Source organism: Panthera uncia, chromosome C2 (assembly GCF_023721935.1).
Source record: "Panthera uncia isolate 11264 chromosome C2, Puncia_PCG_1.0, whole genome shotgun sequence".
Lineage (NCBI taxonomy): Eukaryota > Metazoa > Chordata > Mammalia > Carnivora > Felidae > Panthera > Panthera uncia.
Genome location: NC_064810.1, coordinates 2,953,529 through 2,970,027, shown reverse-complemented (window position 1 = coordinate 2,970,027; position 16,499 = coordinate 2,953,529). Strand labels below are relative to the sequence as shown.

The 16,499-nt window shown below is 56.0% G+C and overlaps 1 protein-coding gene across 2 annotated transcripts in view; it reads left to right on the top strand.

Annotated features, from left to right (window-relative positions):
• The window catches only part of PKNOX1 (PBX/knotted 1 homeobox 1), a 31,596-nt gene that overhangs the window by 9,237 nt on the left and 5,860 nt on the right, over nt 1–16,499 (top strand). Inside the window, exons 5-8 of one of the 2 annotated variants that reach the window (XM_049627789.1) lie at nt 764–934; nt 5,188–5,284; nt 6,233–6,330; nt 12,912–13,040. In XM_049627789.1, coding sequence (XP_049483746.1) covers nt 764–934; nt 5,188–5,284; nt 6,233–6,330; nt 12,912–13,040 — 495 coding nt within the window. Of the gene's footprint in view, nt 1–763; nt 935–5,184; nt 5,285–6,232; nt 6,331–12,911; nt 13,041–16,499 lie in introns of both variants that reach the window. The other variant, XM_049627788.1, reaches the window with a different exon arrangement.

Here is a 16,499-nt window from a genome sequence, read left to right as displayed (position 1 = left end):
AGTGCGTGGGCCGCGGGTACAGCCAGAGTGGCCCCGGGCTCTCCTGACCGGTGTTCGAGCACAGGGCCTGGCAGAGTTTGGTTCGTGGTCACTCTCGGTCCACAAATACATGTGAATCGCTGCCACCCAGGTCACAGGGGGAGGGGCTGGGTCCGGGTTGTGGATTCACGGCAAGTGGTGGTTTCTATCCGAGACCGCTATCTACCGCTGTGGGGCAGGTGACTCCAGAACTTAGTGACTTGACATAGTCACTGTAAAACTTTTGGGAAAATCGTAAAAGCCCGCATCTGGCACTGGGCGGGGAGTTCTCGGGCTCGACACCGAAAGCACAATCCGTAAAGGGCAGAGTCGGTTAACTGGACTTTTGTCCAAATGAAGAGCTGCCTATGCGGTGGGCACGGACTCCTCCCCATTTGCAGACGAAGAAGCGGGAGGTAAGCACCTCGCTGGTTGTGATGCGGGTCGGCCGTGGGGCCAGGCCGAGGCCCTGCTGTCTCCCGCTGCAGCGACTCCCCGAGGGCGGCCCTGGGACCATCTGGGTCCCCACACACCGGATGCAGCCGAAGTACGAAAGGTCAGCGGCGCTGGGGTGACTTACTGTTTGGCCTGATTTCTGACGTCACTCCCCTTGTGTCCCCAGCGGTGCAGACGGTTGTGGTGACGCGGCTCGGGCCAGTCAGCGAGCGGTCCCGTGCTGGTGGCACCAACGGGCCGCTGTGCTCCTGCCTGCTTGTCTGAGAGCCTTCGTTGTCTCTGCTTCTAGATGGTGAAAGCAATCCAGGTTTTGCGCATTCATCTTCTTGAGCTGGAAAAGGTTAACGAGCTCTGCAAAGACTTCTGCAGTCGCTATATTGCTTGTCTAAAGACGAAAATGAACAGTGAGACCCTCCTGAGCGGGGAGCCTGGAAGCCCGTACTCCCCCGTCCAGTCCCAGGTATTTACATATGTTTGGGCCCCGCTCTGCTCCTCGGTTACCGTCCTGTCCGCAAGGGGACGGCTGCTCGTCGCCGTCAGTCCGGAGACCGACAGCCCTTTCAGAACGTCTGGGCCGTCTACGGCCGTCCTGCCCAGAGAGGTTTCTAGATCTCTGAGCCTGGCCTGGGCTGGCAGTGAATTCCCTCAAGCCCGAAAGACAGTCCCTCCGGACATCACGCAGCCACTGAAGTGAGGCCTCGGTCTGTGTACCGTGCCCTGGATCCCATCCTTCTGGGGGATAGAGTACCGTTCACTTCTTTCCTTCTTTTTTAAAATATGTCTTTTGTTCATTATTTCTTAAAAGTGTGGTAAGGTACACGTGTCATAAATGTACCATGTTAACCATTTAAAAATTTGTTTTAACGTTTTAATTTATTTTTGAGACAGAGACAGAGTATGAGTGGGGGAGGGGCAGAGAGAGAGAGGGAGACGCAGAATCCCAAGCAGGCTCCAGGCTCCAGGCTCCGAGCTGTCAGCACAGAGCCCGACGCGGGGCTCGAACTCGTGAACCGCGAGCTCACGACCTGAGCCGAAGTCGGCCCTCAACCGGCTGAGCCCCCCAGGTGCCCCTCATCTTAACCGTTTTTACGTGCACAGGTCCGTGGCTGAAGCACGTCCACACTGTCGCGGCACCGTCCCCGCCCTCCGTCTCCAGAACTTCCCACGTTCTCAAACTGAAAGCCTGTCCCTGTTAACTACTAAGTCCCCCTTCTCCCCTCCGCAGTCCCTGGCTCCCACCTTTCTACTTTCTGTGTCTATGAATCTGATTCGTCTGGGTACCTGATGTAAGGGGAATCCTACAGTAGTTGTCTTCTGTGTTTGGCGTATTTTGCGGAGCATAGTGGCCTCAAGGTCCACCCACAGGAAGCACTGGTGCCCTTGAGCCGTTCTGGCGGCAGGCGGTGGTCCGTGTGCTTGTAACCTGCACTTCCCTGGTGGCTGACGGCGCCGACATCTTTCCGTGGGCTTAGTTGCCATCTGGAGATCCTCTCTGGTAGAACGTCTGTTCGTGTCTTCTGCCCGTTTTCTAGATTTTTTTTAACTGTTATTTTGAGAGTATTCTAGATACGAGTCTCTTATTGGCTGTGTGGTTTGTAAATATTTTCTCCCAAGTCCGTGGCTGATCTTTTCATCCTCTTCACAGGGTCTTTTGCAGAACAAACGTTTTAAATTTTGATCAAGTCCCACATATCAGCTCTTCCTTTGATGAGCTGTGCTTTTGGTGGTAAGTCTGAGAACTCTGCCGAGCCCTGGAGCCCCAAGATTTTCTCCAGTCCTTTTTCTGCAAGTTGTGTGTTTCACATTTGGGTCCACGACCCATCTTGAGTTAACTCTTGTACGAAGCGTGAGGGTTTAGGTGGAGGCTGCTTCTGGAAGTTCCTCCATTGAGTTGCTTTTGTGACACTGTCACAATGTCGGTCTGTTTGTGTCTGTTTCTGTCCCCTCTGTTGTCACGCTGCTGGATGTATTCCCACCGTGTAGCCGTGGTTCCTGGAGCTATTTAGTAAGTCTCAGATCTGGGTAGACTGTATCGTCCCACTTTATTCTTCTTTCTCAAAATGGTTTCAGTTATTCTAGTTCCTCTCCGTGTAAATTTTGAAGTGATCTTGTCTGTATCTACAAAACAACGTTACTGAGATTTTGACAGGAATGGCAATAAGCCCGTGTATCGTTTCGGGGCGAATCGACATCTTTCCTGTGTTGGCTCTTCTGGTCCGCAGACATGATATGTCTCTCCATTTATTTACTCTTCTGTGATTTTTTCATCAGCGTTTTGTAAGTTTGCCTTATAAGTCCTACACGTGTGTTTTTAGAATTACACCTGAGTATTTTTTTGAGCAGTCATAGATGGCATTCTAGCTTCGACTTCAGTGTCCCGGCCAGTATTTAGAAACACAGTTGATTTTTGTGTGTCTGACTCGTATCCTGCGACCTTGCGGAACTCACTTGTTAGTTCTAGGAGGTCCTTCTCAGAGATTCCTTAGGATTTCCTACTTGTTAAGTTGAATCATCTGCAGATAGGAATAGTCCGTTCCTTCCTTCTTGATCTGTATGCTTTTTATTTCCTTGTCTTACCTTGCTGCATTGTCTAGAACATCCAGTGCTATCTCGAATACAGTTGGTGGGAGTGGACGTCCTGCCCTGTTCCCAGTCTTAGGGGGAAAGCATTCTGCCTTCCAATGTTTGGTGTTTTTTTTTAATTTTTTTTTTTTTTTTAACATTTATTCATTTTTGAGAGACAGAGTGCGGGTGAGGGAGGGGCAGAGAGAGAGGGAGACACAGACTCTGAAGCAGGCTCCAGGCTCTGGCTCTGAGCTGTCAGCACAGAGCCTGATGTGGGCCTTGAACCCACGAACCATGAGATCATGACCTGAGCTGAAGTCGGACACTCAACCGACTGAGCCACTCAGGTGCCCTCGCCTTTCACTGTTAATTATAATTTTACTGGAAGGTTTTTTCTTGATGCTTTTCATCAAGTTGAGGAACTTCCCCTCTATTCCTGTTGTTTTTTTTTTTTTTCCGGAGAGTTTTTTTTTTATTATGTTGAATTTTTTCAAATGCTTTCCCTGCATGAATTTATGTGATTATGTGATTTTCCTCCTTTCTTCTGTTAACATGGAGGTAGATCACGTTACTTGATTTTTCGAATATCAAACAAGCCTCACATTCCTGGACTAAATACCACTTGGTCGCAGCACATTAATTCTTTTTATATAGGTTCCCGAATTCCGTTTGCTGTATGTTGTGAGACGTTTGCGTGTCCATACTGATTGTGGTTTCTTTTTTGTTACAGTCTTTGCCAAGGTTTCGTATCAGAATAATACGACTTTACAAAATGAGATGAAGAGTATTCCCTCCTTTTCTGTTCTCTGGAAGTGATTATGTAGAATTGGTGTGAATTCTTCGTTACGTGTTTGATAGAATTCTCCAGTGACGGTACTTGGACCTGGAGGTTTCTTTTTTGAGTTTTCGAGCTACAAATTCCGCGTCCGTAACAGTTACCGGGCTGTTGGGATGGTGTGTTTCGTGTTGGCTTCTGTCTAGACGTCACATGTGTGTGTGCCCAGTTGTCGCCAGAGCCCCTCCTGCCGTCGGCGTCTGCAGGGCCTGTGGCGCCCCCCACCCCCACCCCCCCCACCCCCGTCCCCTTCCTGGTGCTGGCAACTTGTCACCTCTCTTTTTTCCTGTCTTAGCAGGTTTGTCAGTATTTTGATCTTTTCAGGGAACCGGCTCTTTTTTCCATTGGTTGTTCTCTGTTGTTTTTCTATTTTCAGTTTCATCGATTTCTGCTTTGATCTTTATTACTCCCTTCTTTCTGCTTGCTTTGGTTTCATTTTGTCCCTCTTCTTCTAGGATGAATTAATTTTTATTCTAACCAAGTTCATGTGGCAGATGCTGTGTGTCCCTACCAAAGCTCGGACACGCACTCGGATCGGTGCGGCAGCCTGCAGAGTAATCGTCTTCGGGTTTTCGCACCGATGCCATCTAATTGCTCAAATACCTGCGTGCCGGTGGCGTGCCAGACCCTGTGCCTAGACGCCCGGCACAGAGCCCCCTTCCCGGCCACCTGCCCCAGCCGTCACAGCCCATTTGTACCTGACTTGGGATGGCTGGGATCTCGATGTGGTCTTACGCTCTTTCTGTGCAACCGGCTGCAGACCAGGCCCAGACCTAGCACTCTACGGACCTGAACACCCGAGGGGGGGGCGGGGAGAGTGGGGGGGGAGCCGATGTGCTCCGTGCTCTGGTGAGGGGACAGAGCTGGCCGCGGCCGCAGGTGACTCTCTGGCACCACGTGGAGCCTCCTGAGCCTGTGGCGTCCTTTATAGGGGGACTCTGGTTCTTGGAAAGCTCTAGAGTGAGCCAACGGAGTGGGAAGGCTGTGCGATGACCTTAGGTCCTCCCGGCCTTCCTCGTCACGCCTCCAGGGCTTCGAGGCGAGTCTAATATGATGAGACGAAAGATGACCGTTTGGGAGCCAGGTCGAAGCTGGAATCTCGGTGCTGACGGTCGTATTTAATAGCGGTTCAGTCTGGGGTCTCTTGGTTTGCAGATAAGGAAGGCGCGCCTTCCGGAAGGCTTGTCCTCTGCGTCTCTGTCCCGAGCACCTGGCCTTCTCTGGTGGTGGCACCATGCCACTTGGTTTAAAGTTTTAAACGTGGCTTTTGTGTTTCCGCTCACTGCTCACCGTGTGTTTTTGACTCACAGCAGATTCAGAGTGCCATCTCAGGCACCCTCAGCCCCCAAGGAATCGTGGTGCCCGCATCCGCGCTGCAGCAGGGGAACGTCACCATGGCAACAGTGGCAGGTATGCTGACAGAGAAAAGGACACTCTTTCCTTGAGCTTTTGTGCAAAAGTCCTTTATATGAGAACGGAGAAGCCCGTCAGTGCAATTGCTGATTAATGCCAGTTCCTGAGACAGGGGTGGCAAAACTAGACCCCTTAGAATTGAAGGCCCGTCTCTTGTTTTCATTCTCAGTAACAGATATTTTATGCAACTTGTGCGTCCCTACCAAAAACTTCGGGGAAGAAGGGTTTTATATGGGAGTTGAAAATATATAGCAAAAACTGAGTTGTGATTTGCAGATAACCTAGTTTTTAATTGTACTCTTGGCAGCATCTGGGAAACCTTAAGTCGTGCCCTTAATGTTTGACAAACAAACAAAACTCCCTCTCAGCCTTGGTGTTACTTGCACGGCAGAATTCTTCACGGGGAGGGGACAGAGTCTGCAGGTCCCTGGCGCGTCTCCAGCATCGCAGATACAAAGCCATCGTGAGGACGGAGTCGGGGCGCGCAGGGCGGGGAGAAACCCTCGCAGGATAGTGCGAAGGGAAGCTTCCAAAGGAGGATGAAAGCACGTTCGAGCAACAAAATACTGTGATGAAAACTCCTTCGCCCCCTTGGCCAAGTCCTTTCACATGTGCTGGTTGTGGGGGAAATGGAGCAAAAGAAAGGGAATTGCAGCATCCGCCCCGGCTGACAGCGGCTGACAGCGCCGTGGCGATGGGACGCCTCGCTGCCCCTTGCCCGGTGCCCCACCCCCCGCCCCCCTCCCGGGGCGCGGCTCATCCGGGACGGTCGTTTTAATAGTTTATGGTGACAAGTCCGCCAGCGGGGTATTGATCGTTCGACATGGCTTAAAAACCTCGTCACACCACAGATTTGTTTTCCTTTCGTGATGTACGTTGAGTGTATTGAGAATGTGGTTTTATATCACTGAGACTCAAGAGCGTTTTGATCTCTTCCTTCCTGAGGTGGCACGGTGTATCAGCCTGTCACGGTTGTCACTCCTCAAGGCCAGGTGGTGACACAAGCCCTGTCGCCCGGCACCATCAGGATCCAGAACTCCCAGGTGCGTGTGCCATTCCGGGGGGAGGGCTTGGGGGCGAGCGGGGCCGTGCGGGCACGGGAGAGCCAGGCGTGGGTGTTCCTCTGCCTGAAGACCGTGCCGGTCCCCAGTTCAGCTCAGTGTCAGCCCCGTTTCTTGTTTTACTCCCCGTTTCCTTTACCGTAAGAAAGTTGCAGAGTCCAGAAAGTCCGAAGAAGCGGCAGAAAGGTCCTCCATAACCCCTTCCGCGAAGCAACCCCGTTGTCCAGTTTAGCATCGGGTGGTGTAGTTGCCTCTGGATCCGGAGACTTGAGGCAGTGTAGACGCACTCTTCCCACCCCCGTGGAGGTCCACAGCTGACCCAGCAGGCAGGTCTTTCAGACCCTGCGGAGGCCTTCCTGCTGAGCACCTGATGGGCCAGAGCACCGCTTCAGGCTCGCCCTCCGGTGGCCGGTGGCCGGTGGGGTGGCCGGTGGGGTGGCCGGGGTGCGCGCTTCACATCCGCCCACCCACCGGAGGGGAGAGCTGAGCCGGGGCTGCCCCTCCCCCGCTCCAAGGCGCCCAGTGAGGCACCGCCCCCCACTTGGCCCCCCGCCTCCTGGGGAACACCAGCTTCGAGAGCACAGGAGGCCGCCTCAGGGGCAGAAGCAGCAGGTGGAAATGCTGTTCCGCGCTGTGACCTTGCAGTCGACCTACACCCTCCGTGCCTTTGTGGTAGGGGAGGCTGAACTTGGTGGACTGCCCGCCCCCTTTAAGTTGTGGAGACACACACACACACACACACACACACACACACACACACGTACAGTCTTGTCATTTACACGCAGCTCGGTTTAAATCAGAAAGACCACGTTTCTGTTAGCAGCTCACACTAAGAACGTAGATTCGTTGTTTCCTGGAAGCACGGATGTTTCCTGCAGCCTTACTGACAGCTGGCAGCCCAGCCTTGGACACGTTCGTGTTTCCCTTAATCAGGTAGCAGATTCGAGAGGGCCTGGGCGGCGGGGGCTGGCCCGGCCCATCCGGGACTTGCCGCCTCTCGCTTCACGGGCAGAGCTGAGCTGGGCTGGGCTTGGGGGCCTTGTCATCTGGGCCCGCGAGGGGTAGAGGAGGAGCTAGACCCCAGCAGCATTGTCCCTGGGCTCCCCATCCAGCCCGCTGTCCCTGGAGCTCCCCATGTGCCACAGCCGTGAACACGGGCGGCACCTGGTCGGCAGAGCGCGTCCCAGTGCCAGCGTGAACCGCTCTCAGAGAAAGACACCTTAGAGTCCGCTGCCTTCCTTCTGGAGTAGAGGTTTATTTGTCCTGATGCTTAAGAAGGAAGTTGCTGCTTAACTGAATTTTCTTAGACACACAGAGGACTAGTTTAACTAGCAAATGTGTGTTTCAGCGCAACCCCTTCTCACACAGACTCTCGCCTGCCCCCAGCCCCATGAGGCGGGCTGGCGAACGCAGCCCCCTTTCTTGCTGCCTGTGAGCTGTTTCTGTTCCGGTCCTCGTGGCCCTGCAGCCCACCGTGCGCCTGTCCCCTCCCCGTCCCCCTCCTCCATGTATGGCTTCTAGGTCAGCAGGGCTGGGAGGCCAGAGACACGGGCTGCCCGGGTTTCTGACAGAAGAGTGACCAGATTGACCGAGGGCTTGGGTGCAGGTGCTTTGGATGAGGTGGTGCATACGATTTTCTTTTTGTAGCTATTTGGGCTGCTCTGGGCTCTTTTCTTTCTTTTTCCTTTTTTGGGGGTGGGGCTGGTTCTTTCTGGGCTGCAGATAATCAGGGTGACAACTTACCGATGACGGGGTCTGTTCTTGTGTCGGAAACTGTCACGGCTCGTTCGGTCACTGTCACGGCTCATGTGGTTGCTCTGGCCAGTATGACCCCCAGGTGAATCTCAGCGGCAGTGCGGTGGCCGTCACGGCTGAGCCCTCGTAACGCTCGCCCCCGTGCTGCCCCCTGCGCCCCGTCCTGCCCGGTGTCTGTCTGGGTCTCGGGTGCACACACGGGGGATTTTAACACGGCCACACTCCCCCAGGAGAGAGTCCGCCACCATGGGCCGCATTCTGACTTAGTGCCCGTCAGGAGGTGGGATTTGCCCTCTTCGTAGGGCGTCTCTATGGAAAGGTGTTTATACTTCTAAAAGTGTTTTTTTTTTTTAATTTTTTAACATTTATTTGTTTTTGAGAGACAGAGTGTGAGTGGGGGAGGGGCAGAGAGAGAGGGAGACACGGAATCCGAAGCAGGTCCAGACTCCGAGCTGTCAGCACAGAGCCCGACGCAGGGCTCGAACTCACAGACCGCGAGATCACGACCTGAGCCGAAGTCCGACACCCAACCGACTGAGCCACCCAGGCGCCCCTAACATTTTTAAAATTTATTTTTGAGAGACACATAGAGAGTGAACAGGGGAGGGGCAGAGAGAGGGAGACACAGAATCCGAAGCAGGCTCCAGGCTCTGAGCTGTGAGCACAGAGCCCGCCGCAGGGCTCGAACTCATGAACCGTGAGATCATGACCTGAGCCGAAGTCTGACACCCTGCCGACTGAGCCACCCAGGCGCCCCTAAAAACATTTTTTTGAGAAAAGAGAAGTAACCAGGGGATTTCATTGATCTCCTCTCCTTTCCTGGGAGAGTCTATTTGTACGATCGTTATTTGTATATTTTAGGGTTTTGCTATTGGTTGGCCTGTGACAAGGTTTTTTGCCTCCATTCTACTCTCTAACTCACTTTGCTTTGATATAAAAATCAAGTTGATATCGAGCTGCGTGCCCAGCTCAGCGTCAAGGGTGCTGAGCGGCTTGGAGCAAACCGCCGCCTTTCCCGCCCGCTGTTCCCACCTCTCGTGTCAGGCACCTGCTTCCTGATCTTACAGTCGTTCCTTCTGCTGTCTTCCTCCCCGTTTCTAAACACTAAGTCACCCCTTCCACACCTGCTTTGGGCTCGCTGTCGTGGCAGGGGCCCCTGCTCGCTCTGGCTTTCCCCCATCTTCCCTGTGTGTTTGGCCTTGTGGCCACACCCCTGCTCGGTGTTAATGTTACCCTGACTGTGTAAATACGGGTCTGTGCCGAGCTGAGTGTGTAACTGTGATCACAGCACTTTTCTGGGTCACGTGTTTGCTTCTGCCCGAGCGAACCGCTGCATTGCTGAGTCCCCTGGCCGAGTGCTCGTGGGGCCGTGGCTGACACCCTCGTGCTGATCCCCCTACGCCCTGCCTTCCAGAAGGCACATCGGAGCTGTGTGCCCCCAGAAGCTCTCCGTCTCCTGCTCGCAGGGGCTCGTCTCTCTCTCTGGGCCAGGCACAGGGCATGTTCTTGAACTTTCCTTTGACATCACCTTCAGGAGTCCCCTCTCTTGCAGCGTATACCCTCTGCTTTCTTAGCTTTATTCCCCACTTTGAAAACGTCCAGAGGAAATATGCTGGGAGGTACATTTTGTTGAGACTATGCAAACCTGAGAATGACTTTATTTCGGTCTCGTGATGCAATCTGTGTCCAAGTGCAGTTCCGAGATGCAGGTGACTGTCACCGGGGCTGGAGGCCACGGCGTCTCTGTGCCCTCGTGGCCACATCGCCTGGGGAGGAGGCCAGCGTCTTCTGTCTCCTGTCGGATGCTTCTCTCCTCCGTGCTGCTGCAGCGCCTTCCCGAAACCTCGTGTCCTTGAGTCGGGGACGTGTGCTCGGAGTCTCCCGAGACGGCCCTGCCCCCTCCCCGGCACGCACAGTCTCTTTCTAGAGCCTTTGCTAACTGAGCATCGGACCCTCCGAACAGAGTCTCTGGACTTCTGTGTGTTTGTGCTCCCATTGTCTCGTTCTCAGAGACTGACTTTTCTCTCCGCGCCCCCTCCCCCCACCGCCTTCCGCCCGTCCTCGAAGTTCAAAGTGTTCAGCAGAGCAGGGATTTTCCAGACCCTTCCTCGGCCTCTGTGCTCTGCGTTGAAGCTCCCGTTTTTGGCCCAAGGGTGGCGGCAGTTGTCTTTAGCTTCTGTGTTCTCGCTCTTCCTCTGCGCCTCAACGTTCGTTCACGCTGGTGTCTGCTTTTTGTGATGGAGACTTTCACTTATGTTTTAAATTATTATCAATATTATTTTATGTTTAATTTACATCCAAGTTAGTTAGCATGTGGTGCGCCAGTGATTTCAGGAGGAGATTCCCTAATGCGCCCTCCCCCATTTAGCCCATCGCCCCTCCCACAGCCCCTCCAGCAGCCCTCTGTTTGTCCTCTGTATTTAAGAGTCTTTTCTGTTTTGTCCCCCTTCCTATTTTTATGTTATTCTGGCTTCCCTTCGGTTCACCTGTTTTGTCTCTTAAAGTCCTCATACGGGTGAGGTCATATGATGTCTGTCTTTCTCTGCCCGAATAATTTCGTCAGCACAGCCCTGTCTGGTTCCATGAGATGGAGGATTTCGGATATTTGGGGACAGTTGCCTGTCCCCGGAACCTGAGCCGCTGGGAAGCCACTGGGTGCGCGTGGGGCGTGGGCCGCGGCAAGCGGGCCTCTCCGTTGGCCGGCCTCGGAGCGTCTTCTTCACTCGGGAAGAAGGCTCCAGAGAAGGACTCTCAGATTTCTCGCTCGGGGCACAGGCCTGGCGGCAGGGGCGGGGACGGGCTGGGGTCTCCCGTGTCGCGTGGAGGCTTTCCTTGCCCCTCGCTCCCACCGTCCAGCTGCGCTCAACACGTCCTCCGTCTCCTGCGGGCCGGGGGACAGATGGGTCATCTGCGGAGAATGACGGGGAGGGTCCGGGGCTCTCTCTGCTTCCTGAGCAAACTTCCGGCCGGTTTCCTAAGCTTTTCACCCCCCTCCCGTCCGGTCCCTGGCCTTGCTGGAGCCCCGCAGGGCCGGCGGCTGCTCTGTTCCGAGGCCCTCGGTCTGCTTCCTCACGCAGCCTCGCCGGCCCTCTCAGACCCCGTTGACGCCATCCGTGGGGTCCGGTCACACGGCCAGCCGTCACTGGGCCTATTTTTGAGCCCACGGTTGCTTCAGCCCTGCACAAGAAAAGCGACACTGAGCCCACGTCAAGCTTCATGAGGGACATGACACGTTAATTGAGACCAATAAGGCGACAAGCTGAAGTGTGGCCCCTGGTGCTTGGGAACTCCTGCTGGAAGGTCACTTCCCGCTCTTCCCTGTGCCCGCGTAGGAGCACGGAGAGGGCGCTCGACACCACCCGCTTTCAGCCTCCGGCAAGGAAACCTGTTTCCGAAAACTCTTATGCCCTGGATAACAGTCTTTGGTTTTAAGATATTTTAGGTACAGTCAGTGTCTTAACGTCTCCTTTAAGTCATAAATTCTGTTTAGATGATATTGTTGAGGCTTTTAAAGAATGTATCCAAAGTGATATAAATCCAGAGGAAGCACAGATAATACGGTGACCTCTCCAAAGTAAAGTTCCAGATCCTTTCTTTTTTTTCAAAAATTTTTAATGTTTATATTTGAGAGAGAGAGAGAGAGAGAGAGCACGAGCAGAGCAGGAGCACAGACAGAGAGGGAGACATAGAATGCAAAGCAGGCTCCCGGCTCTGAGCTGTCAGCACAGAGCCCGACGCGGGGCTTGAACTCATGAACAGTGAGATCATGATTTGAGCCGAAGTTGGACGCTTAACCGACTGAGCCACCCAGGCGCCCTGAGTTCCAAATCCTTTAAACTGTGTCTGTGGGGGCACCCGGGTGCCCCAGTCAGTTAAGCATCTAACTTCGGCTCAGGTCATGGTGAATCAACTGTGTCTATGAATGCATCACATTGAAGTTGATGTTCATTTTCTTGTGGAGTCCGTTTCATACATAAGTTCTAAATTCAAGTGTAACAGTAGAGAGGTCTCTGCTGTGTGTGTGTGAGGCCCTGGTGAGTGGTGATCGCTTTCGTCCCCTGCCCGTGTCGTGAGCACTGATGACAGCGTCCGCACGGGCGTGCTGGGCATCAGGTGCGGCGCCTGGGACCTGCCGGGGCCTGAGGCCTGTCCTTACAGACATCAGATCTCTCTTTCGTTTGTGTGCAGGACATTCGCGGAGCCCTGCCCGTCCTTCCTTTTGAAAGGCAACGGACAGAGCGTGTTCCCTGCTCTCCGCGGGGGGTGGGAGCATCTGTCGTGGCTGTGGAGGCGTCTGGGCCGCCGGCGGTCCCTCGTCCCTCGCTCTGTGATGCTTCTGTCTGCTCCTGTGTGTGCCTTTGCCCCCTGCTCGGCCGACGGGCCATCTCCAGCCCCAAGCCTTCCTGCCCGTTCTCGTTGATTGCCTGACAGCTCTCTCGGCTGGGCGAGCGGGGTTCTGTCACGTCCCTTACCAGAGGACGCAAGGCGAAAACGGGCAGTGGATGAGAGGGCCGTGGGGTTGGCATGTCGACAGGGGAGCGACCCCGGGGACCTGTCGGTGCCCGTGTCACCTGCCTCTCCAGATGAGGGGCCACTGACAGCGAGACAGCCGTGCCCGTGGCCACAATGCCCCGGGATCCTCCTCCCGCCCCGAATAGCCTGCACCCGCCCCAGTGCACGTGCCCCTGCTATCGACAAGTCGTTTACCCGTAGATCTTTGGCTGTGGTCTCCATCCGAAGTCCTGAGCCAGTTGGACGTGTCATGATTTTCTGTGCTTTCTAACATTTTCTTTTCAATTGTTTAAAAGCTCCAGTTACAGTTAAACCAAGATCTCAGCATCTTGCATCAAGATGACGGCTCATCCAAGAATAAAAGGGGCGTTTTGCCGAAGCATGCCACCAACGTGATGAGGTCTTGGCTCTTCCAGCACATAGGGGTAAGAACGCAAGTGACCGCACCGCTAGCCGCGCCCCGAGCTGCTCGCTTTCTGGCGCGCTTCCCGGGAAAGATGTGCGGGTCTGCGCGAGCAGGCCCGGCGTGAAGTATCGGTCTTTTGTCGACCGTCTAGACGTCGGGGTGGAGTACGGGACGGAAGGAGGGTTACCAAAACCCGGAGGTCCCCCCCTCGAGTGACTTAAACAGGAGGGCACCCCCGGTGAAAAGGGAATCCCTTCAGCTCACGTCAGTCCCGTGCGTGCGTGAGAGCCAGCTCCCCGTGAGTGATGACGGGGTGAGGTGGGGTGAGGTCAGTTAGGGAGGCGGGCAGGCAGAGGCTGGGTCGGGGCAACACCCGGGCAGGCGGCGCGATGTCGCACGTATTGGACTTGGAAGGAAGAGGTGGGAAGGTCGAAGATGGCGATGCGGACGGGGGGGGGGGGGGGGGCACGTGACACAGAGTGGGGCCCACAGACAGCACCCGCCCATCCACGTTGTGTGCGCGCGCCTGTTTCCTCCCCTGGGTCACGGCCGCGTCGTCTCCGCAAGGTGGCCCCTCCCGGGAAGCACGTACTCGCTGCTCCGTTCAGCGGGGGACACCCTCAGCCCGCGTGCCCCTGAGCCTGCGGGAGGCGTGTGGCCCGGAGCAGCTTCCAGGAGTGAGCGCCCAGCCTGCTGGCCGGGACCAGGAGAGACCAGGTTGGCTTTCGGGGGAGCGTGTGGCGAGACCGAGGTGGGAAAGTGGACACCACGTGCTGCGTTACAGCCACGTCCGGCGGAAGGAGGGGCCTTTGTGTAGTGAGGAGGGACAGGAGGTCGGGAGGTCCAGCAGGGAGCTGCCCGGAAGCCTCGGGAACCAGCTTCGCGGCTGGGCGCCTTCATCCCGGCTTGTTTTCTCTGGTGCACGCGCCCCCTGCCCCCGCGGCCCCGGCCTCCACGCGACCACACGGAGCGCCCGCGCCCCTGATCGCCGTGGCCGTGGGCTGGCTCTGCCCCTCTCCGTCGCTGCCATGGGCGCCTGCTCGTGCCTTTGGTTGCCCGGCCTCTTCCTCCCTGCCCCGCGCTCCCCGTCCGCATCCCAGTGCGCCGTGCTTGTCAGCGAGGTGCCTGTCGGACCCAGGGCTCCTCGCGCCCTTTCCCTGCATCCACCGTTCGGGAAGCCCGCTGCCTGGGCCCGCGGCCTGCCTTTGTTCCCGGGACCGGTCTCCGTCCTCACCCCGGCTGTGAGCCACGAGGCCAGCGTCCATCTCGGTCATCCCGCGTCTTCTGGGGTTTGGCCCTTGCCGCGGCCGGGTGGCACCCCCTTTTCTCTGACTGGCGTCAGGCTCCCTACCCGGGAGGTGACGGTCCAAAGTAGCAGCTGGCTCGAGGCTTTGAACCGGCATGTGATGTCGCTGAGCAGTCGGGACGGGGAGGGGGGCAGGACCCCTCTCCCTTTCCTGGAGGGAAGGCCCTGAGGGAGCCGGGCCCCCGCTTCCCTCCTGCTCTGCTGTCCTGTTCTCCGCTAGCCACCCCCGCCTGCAGGACACGGCAACACGTGTCAGAGAGGACAGTGCTGTCTCTGAGCGGCGTGGCCACACCTGGAAACGTGTCCCGAAAGGTTTCACGTCAAGAGGAGAGGCTTTATGGATGACGGGCACAGCGATGTTGGGTATCCCGACGCGAAGACTGGGCGTGGGGTTTAGGACACACCTGTCTGCCGGACGGTTAGGTTACACAGCTGGTCAAGTCGGCAGTGAGAGCTGGGGCGCCAGGAAGGTTCGGGCAGGTGGCAGGGACTGAGGGTGGGACGTACCCACGTCTGAGCCCACTGTGATCTCACAGCCGATGCGTGGTCGTCACGCTACAGACGGGTGGTAGAATCGGTGTTTTTGTTTTAAGTTTCCTTTAACGTCGTAATGATTTGTGAAACGGTAAACCCTGTGATAAGGTTGAAGTAAAATGTTCCTTTGTTTCCCCCCATGAAGCATTTTCTGTCTCTCTTGCCCTCATGTCTCGGAAATCGCATCCTCTCCGGTGGTGTTCCCAATACGCTAGGATAGCGTTTTCTGCTGTGTGATGGCTTTCTTTGTCTTTTCTTTTGTTTTTGGTGAAAGCACTTAGGTTTCCTGCCCCCTTTGATTTTATCAGCTTCTATTTATTATTTTTTTAAGTTTATTTATTTTGAGAGAGAGAAAGAGAGAGAATGAGGGAAAGGCAGAGAGAGAGAGAGAGAGAGAGAGAGAGAGAGTCCCAAGCGGCTCTGCTCTTTCAGCTCAGAGCCCAGCGCGGGACTCGAACCCACGAACCCTGAGATCACGACCCGAGCCGGAATCAAGAGTTGCGCCTTTAACTCACCGAACCCCCCAGGCGCCCCCGCAAGTACGGTATTTGCATTTGCACGGCCTCTACCTCCGGCCGTGTGCTGCGGGCCGACCGATCGAACCGCCGTCGTCTGAGGGAGCAGGCACGCTGCGGGGGGGGTGAGCGTGGCGCCCCACCGGCATGACTCCCGCCCACCGAGTGATACTCACGGGAGCCTCTGCCCCCCGTGTGCTCTCCGGGGCCCCGGGGCGTCCACAAGGGACGTGGGTGCGCGTAGGTCTGAGAGTAAACGTCTTCACGGTTTCTGCGTGCGGACGGTAATCAGTCCTGGAGAAACCGTCTGTGCCGTAGGTGGGAATTACCTTCCTTTGGGACCTCTGTGACTTTTGATACGTACTTCTGGTTTAATGCTGTTTTTTTTAAGTGAAAGGTACTAATCACAAGGGAAGGAGTGACGTAGCGGACCCGCGCATCCCCAGCGGTGGCTCGGTCCGCTGACCGCACACGCTGACCTAGCGGGGCGGCTCCCGAAAAGCCGTCCGCGCGGCCCCTTGTCGGTGTCTCCTCACGACACCTGTGACAGAAACGTGTCACCCCGCGGGACGGGCCTGGAACAGCCTGCCCTGCCCCTTCCCCGCGCCCTCCCGTTTACCCAGCCGTCGGATGGGGAGCGCGTGTGCCCTCCTGCCTCAGTTTCCTCATCTGTAGAATGGGGATGACCGCCGTGTCTCAGAAGTGACCGAGCAAAGCGGTTCCCTGTAGGACGTGCAGCCTGATGTCCGTGCCGCCTGGCCGGGTCAGAGCTCAAGCCTGTGTCCGCGCGTGCGCTCCTAACGTACCCTCGGCGGGGCGGTCCCTAAATTAGCGGCCGTATCACGTGGTTGGGACAGTGACCCCCACGGTGGCCGCAGCTCCTGGCGGTGGGGGCGCCACTCGTGCCGTCTGTGAGCCTCCGGCTGTCGCAGCCCGCCTTTGTGCCCCAACCGCCGCGTTGGCGCTGAGCGGCTCCGGGAGATGCTGCATTCTGTGCAGGACGTTTCTAAGACAAGTTTGTGAGGCTGAAGGTGTTTTAGCAGAACACTGTCGCTGCTCACCAGTCGTTTCGTTAATGTTTATTCATTTTCAGAGAGAGAGAGACAGAGAGAGAGAGAGAGCA